The 6,683-nt window shown below is 39.4% G+C and overlaps 1 protein-coding gene across 1 annotated transcript; it reads right to left on the bottom strand.

The window, feature by feature from the left end:
• Positions 1-895: 895 nt before the first annotated feature.
• LOC133717201 (probable methyltransferase PMT27) lies at positions 896-5,862 on the bottom strand. The gene is made up of 8 exons (XM_062143878.1): positions 4,270-5,862; positions 4,021-4,170; positions 3,375-3,645; positions 3,169-3,279; positions 2,885-3,059; positions 2,523-2,795; positions 2,234-2,428; positions 896-1,404 (listed from the first exon to the last, which is right to left on the bottom strand). The coding sequence occupies exons 1-8, from the start codon at positions 5,725-5,727 to the stop codon at positions 1,188-1,190; spliced, it is 2,850 nt and encodes a 949-aa protein (XP_061999862.1). The 5' UTR covers positions 5,728-5,862; the 3' UTR covers positions 896-1,187.
• Positions 5,863-6,683: the final 821 nt, after the last annotated feature.

The raw sequence follows: 6,683 nt of genomic DNA, 5'->3' as shown, positions 1-6,683 counted from the left end.
GATAGGTCTAAGACAAAATGGATGAGTGTCACCTATTAAGAGCTGCTTCTTCTTCTTCTTTTTGGTGAAAAGCTTCTTCATTTTTTGAGTGAGAAAGAATCCATCAAAATCTCTTAGGAAGTGGTTGGATTGTTTTTATGTTTTGATATGTATAAAAAACACTATAAAATCCTCCAAAATCCAGCATTTAATGAAATCCTTAAAAATCCGTATACTTTTGAATATCTGCAGATTTGAATGGATAATTTTAAATCTTAATTGAATACATAAAGATTTTAAAGGATTGTTTAAAATCTCAATTGAATACCCATAGACTTTCAAAATACAAAAAAATCTTGTAGACTCTTAAATGAATACACCCCCCTTAGAAATTGCTGGAGCTAATTACTAATGTACCCTCCCCTACCATTATATTGAGGTCAAAAATTCATTGAATTTGAAGGTATAAAATTTGCCAAACACTAAGAAAACTTGGAATGTTTTCATGAGGCCAGAGTACATCCAGACGATCGAAACTAGTAGTCACAACAAAAATGACAGGGAAGATTCCATACATCAGTGTGAGTCTTTACAAAAAAAGTTTCAACTCTATTATAAGTTTATCATCCTCAGGAAATAGAAGCTTAGTTTCTTTCCCTAAGACATGCAGAACAAACAGAAACCTGGGAAAGTTTAAGCATTTTGCAAGCTTACCAAACTCGTTGTTGATCAAAAGCTGCATTTGTTTGTACATATAGGAATACAAAGGGTTAAGTGCTTAGTCTACATTATTATGCATCTCAAAATTGTTATAGACTCGAAAATATCGACCTTTTTTTTCACTGCCGTAAATACTTCCATTGTAATTACATATATCATGAATTGAAAAATCACCCCAAATTTTGTGACTGAAAAGTGACAAATGAATAAATATGCTTCTTTGAATTTGGAAGTGTACGTTTTCAATGATTACATATATCACAGAATTCCGTGCAATTAACAACGCACATGAACAAATATTACACCTATCATGTTCAATTGATCACCTATCATGTTCAATTCAGTTGTTTAGCAAAACAAGATTGCGAACACAATTAACACAGTGCTAGAAAATAGATGGAACTTCACCAGTTCTGGCCTACAAAACTTTTAAGGATCGTAACAACATATATATAAGAGCCGAGCTCTCTTTCTCTCGTAAATTGAGGTTAAGAAGTATCTGCCAATGTGGTTGGCCGCCAATTGCCTTTCTGTGCACTAAGCATCCCTTCTTGGTTTTTGGAGAAGGTTAAGTGAACCTCCCAGTGCAGGGACTTCAACAAGTTCTCAACCTCCCCAATTGCGCTGGATTCATCGCGGACGATCAATTTGCCTCCCGGCCTGACAATCCGATCAATTTCTGCCATTACCGGAGGAAGTCTGCACCTGTGAAAATTCGACCATACAGCTACAACTAGGTTAAAATGTACTTGAAAAGATAATCATGCAGTAAGAAAGAGCATAATTACACATCAGGGTAGTGTTCTCTTGTTAGGCAATCTCGGACGACAGAAGAGGATTGTGACTCTAAAAAACAAATTCAGGAATCCAAGAGTGGAGCAATGGGGTACATTGATTTTAATTGAAATTGCAAACTTCGCAGTAAACAGTAATGTGGTTGACGTACTGTCCCGAGAAGCTTTCAAAAAAAGAAGACTACTAAAGTACTAATTGTCTAATTCACACGCCTGTCCATGTCGAATTTCATAAGCTTTTACACTCCCCCTACCGATAAACGCTTAATGGTACAAAATTCCAATCTGGCAACTTAAGCATTTTATGCTATATATCAAAAAGACTGTGTGGCAAGATATAACATATATCTCAGTTGGGTAAAGCTATGGTATGTTAACATTTCTCATACATCAATTATTTTTACCCCTCTAAGGACTCATGTTATCACTTTGAGTCTTTGAGGACTAATATTACTATTTTCAGGACTCATATGGTAAACTAAGAAAAATTACCACTTTAAGGACTCATGTTATCACTTTGAGGACTAATATTACTATTTTCAGGACTCATGTGGTAACTAAGAAAATTTACCACTTTAAGGACTCATGTTACTACTTTGAGGACTAATATTACTATTTTGAGGACTCATTTTACCACTTTTAAGGCAATTGTATGCATGTCATACGTTAACACATTGTAGAATTTTCCATGCCAGTTAACCATGAAATTATAACAATAATATTGTAACGATTAGTTATACCTCTTTTTGAGCGAAGAAAAGAGATGATCTGCATGGAGGAGGTCATAGGTTCTTGGGTAGGTGCTAAAAGATTCACACCAATCATGATAAATTCCAAAAAGACCACGTTCATAGATGATGGGGAGAGTATCTGCAGAATCTACATTCACCACATTCATCACCCAGACCTTAAGATCCTTGAGAGCGGCGGCAAACCTGCACTTTGTATAAATTTTTCGGTAGATTTAGTCACCACTTAATTAATTAGTCGAGTTGATAGAATTATGTATGATCAAGATCAATTGCGTACCCTCCATAAACCGCTCTCATATCCATGACATTTCTGACTCCGGACCAATTGATACCCAAACTTTTCATGTAACTGTTGTTGATCACACGTTTCCAGTGTTCATAATCTCTTGCAAAATCTTGGGGTGCTGGTTTTCCATAAATACCCATCCGGGAGCTGTTTAACCAGTAAGGAGGAGTTTCCAGTCGATTAGGCCAGTTCTCAGGCCATTGAGTCCCTCTCTCAGATTTGTCAACAGGAACCCTGTGCATACATGCCTGCAGAGGTACATACCTGAAAATGTATATATTTCATTAGCAATTAGTTAATACAATGAACAAGTAATTAAGTGAATAATTGTCTGAACTTTATTAGTTAACAACCAGGCAGCATTGGGATCATCATCGGTTTTGCACATAGGAGGTTGCTTTTGCTTTCTTTGTTCGTAGCATTGGTTCGAGGTTGGCTTGCGGTAGATGGCAGCCGCAACTAAATTTACTTTGTTGTTCTTGATCGTAACAAGGTCCCAACACATAGACTTTGTTAAGGCAGTCATTTCTACGTATAAAATCAAAACATATATAGAAGTACATTTGTCAGCATGCAGTAATGCTAGAAATATATCACCAAATTTGTTCATCGAATTTGCTTGTTATCCTATGCATACCCTTCCATATTTTTTTATCTTCGTCAAGCTTCCCATAAACAGGAGTGGCTGACCAAATGAAGTAACCCCCAGGCCTTAAAACACGATTCAACTCCAAAAGAAGCATTCCCCCTACATATTACTTGCAATTTAAGAAAGACTTTTCATGCTTAATCATAACATAATTGAAGGCAATTACTAAGCCACTTAATTATGATGGACAGAACCTTCGAGGTGCCAAGGCACTCTGCAACGTGCACAGTGGACGGCATCAAAGACCCTGCTGGGGAAGGGCAGCCTTTGAGTACCCATGACTGCTGAAATGGCTGGAATACCCCTTTCCAGGGCAAACTGAACTTGAGCTTCATGCTCATCTTTGGGTGCAAAAGACATTGTAAGAACATCTCTGTCAAAGAGATAACCCCCAAAGCTCGCAACACCACACCCAACGTCCAGTATAACTCGAGTGTGCTTTCCCCATGCTAGATTCGGTACTGCCTGCATCAATAAACAACATTAATCATCTGTTTCTTAACAATTGAACATAATTTTTATGCTCCACAAAATATAGGTTTTTCCTCAATCTATAACATTCGCCAAGTTTTTCCTTAATGTGAATACAAGATGCTCGATAATGTGTTTAAGAGTTTGAAGTATACAACTTATTTTTCAGCGGCTTGAACAAAAATCCTGAATCCAACACTAACTCTACACTTACTGTTCCACAATCCACACACTACTTAACCAGTAAAGGCTACAATTACCGTAATAATCACTCAACTCCTTGATGAATGAGATAGCTAAAACTCCAATTCCTTACGTTCAAAATACAGTAACGTTGGGGTTTCATTTTGTTAAACATGAGATACTTACGTTTTGAAGGAAATCAATGTAGAGGAGAGCGCCATGTATGAATTGGGTCCCACCACCCGGAAAAGTCAAAAACTCACCGGACACCTTAACCCAGTTCTGGTGTCCCTTCACCTCCGCCAGCAATGTGTGCGGTACATTGTGATACCATATCTGCCGGACCACAGCTAAAAAAGTTACACACTCGCACATCAAACCCTAACTTTAAAGTCAAGTTACTCAACCATCCAAATCCAACGGTTACATACGCACCTTGTCTCTGCTTTTCGGCCACTGGATCGACGTCTTGTAACCCTCCGGATGTGGAACCAGGCAAGTGGGACCCTCCTGCGGACAATGCCTCTCTCGATGCTGGAAGTGTTTGGTAGAACGCAGCTTCTTTATAGCCTTCTCATTGTCCAAACAAGGTATATAATCAGGACCTGTAGTCACATTGCAAAGCTGCCACGTGTACCCGTAGATGCTATCTTGACCCTCCTTCTCGTCCTTGCGCCTCTCCTTCTCGTTCTCCGACTGATCCGCTTGAGTCCTCCACGACTTCTTCGACTCCTTTGACTCTTTCGGAATGCCCGAGCTGTCCCCGCCGTTGAGTAGCGTTTCGCCCGAGTTGGACTCGGTGCCCTTATTGTTTTGATCAGCTGCTGCATTACCTTTCTTTCGCTGAGGGTAAGATTCTTCTTGTTGCTGTTGTTGTTGTTCTTCTTGGTTTTTCTTTTGTTGATTCTGGTCAGGTATAGTTGGTAGCGTTGTGACATGGTTTGTCTCGTCGGTGTATTGTTGCGGTTTTTGTTGGTCATGATGCTCTTGTTCCTGACTGTGCTGTTGATGCTGATTCTCCTGCTGCTGCTGCTGTTGTTGTTGTTGATTTGACGAGCCTTGAATATTGTTCTGGGACTCCTGTGAATTTTCATTTCTTTCAACACCTTGCGACTGCTCTTCTTGTTGTTGTTGTTGGTGCTGGTGCTTTTGTGGTTGTTGCTGCTGCTGCTGCTGCTGCTGTTGTTGTTGTTGCATCTGAGTTTGATCTGCATTCCCCAGTTTTTTGTCCTGAAAAGCTTGAGCATTATTATTTTGCTTGCTATTATCGGAATTTGTTTCTGCAGGTTGCTCTTGAGGTTTGCTTTCTACATCTATTTGATCATTTCCACCGCTCTGGCCGCCGTTATTGTTTTTTTGTTGGTGGTTTTTCTCGTCAGGTTGATCATCAGCAGTGATGATCTTCTCTTGTGTGGCGGTCTGTTCAGCTTGTTGGTTTTCAGGTATAGTGGTTTCCTCAGATAACTGTGCTTGGTTAAGCTCTTGCTGCTTCTGATCCTCTTTCTGTTCTTCAGCTGCAGCTTGTTCTTGTTTTTCTCTGGACGTCTTTCCCTCGTTGATAGCAGCAGCATCCGATTTGTTAGGCCCATCATCATTTTTTATGGCATCGTCCGGAAGATCACCGGGATTGTCTTCAAAGGCCTTGGGTTTCTCATTGTTATTATTGTTATTCTCAGCGGCTTGTGTATTGTTTTCATCCGAGGAGGCAGTGGAAGTGACGGTGTTGGTTCGAGCCGTGGTGGTTTGTGTTGAAACTCCAGCGCTGGAGTAATTCATCATCCACACACCAACCACACACAGTGCTATGAATCCCATTACCATCACGGTTGATGTGTAAGAGCTTGAAGACGACCGCTTGTTACTGCTACTGCGCGACCTATTCCCCAACGCCATTGTGCTCTCTCTGAAGTGTTTCTATGAAAGAGAGAGTGAAGATGAACAAACAAAGAGAGAGTAGGGTTTGATCAGTTATGTTTTTTGGGAATAATCTAATTGTTATCCAAAGAAAGAGTAGAGAAGAGAAATTTTGGCTATTTAGTTTGTGGTGGAAGATGAAAGTAGTGAAATTGGTAGAGCTTTAGAGACAAAGAGACGGATTCCAAGTTGGAATGTCTCAAGATCCAAAGGAGTAGGAAAAGGGTAGTTGTCACTGCCATGCATGTGGAGGACTTGATTGTCGAAACACAAGCATTTCCCATGCAATGCGGGTGGTGGGCTTTATTCTTATTGTCCTTACATGAGGTCAACTTTGAGTTGGGCCTTGGGTTTTAGCCCGTCTGATAAAGGTTAATGCTTGAATGGAATTTTAATGTACTTGGTAAATTGGATCTTATATATTCGTCTATTAATTGAAACTCGCTGTATAGGTACCGTAATTAGATACACACACACATATACACTGCAGTGCAGGTCAAATTGAAGATCTGAAGTATCTGGTTTTTATGTTTTAGTCACTATTTGGAGGGATGAAAGTCTCAAATAATTTAAGGTCAACATGAAATTTGAAGGCAGAAAAAGTAGCCATCATTTTAGGAGATAATTTTCTTTAAGTGCGTCGACTCACGTCGTCTAAACATGAGTTTTTATAATAATCGAAAATCCTTGTCCAAATCGATATTAGCTAGATCCCCTGGTCTATCAAAATTGCGTTTGTATTTTTCCACTTAAAACCCCTTAATGACAAACAATAGACCAATGTTATTGGAAAAGACTCCCTACAAATTAAGCTAAGATTCATCCAGAGTTAAAGTCCCCGACGTAAGTGGAGGTGTTATTAGCTCTATCACTGAAGCTATAAAGCCTCAAACAGTTGCTCAATCCTTCACATGATGTTACCCCGATTGCATGCG

Source organism: Rosa rugosa, chromosome 1, assembly GCF_958449725.1.
Source record: "Rosa rugosa chromosome 1, drRosRugo1.1, whole genome shotgun sequence".
Lineage (NCBI taxonomy): Eukaryota > Viridiplantae > Streptophyta > Magnoliopsida > Rosales > Rosaceae > Rosa > Rosa rugosa.
Note: the sequence above shows the minus strand (reverse complement) of the source record. Positions and strands in the feature narration are given on the sequence as shown.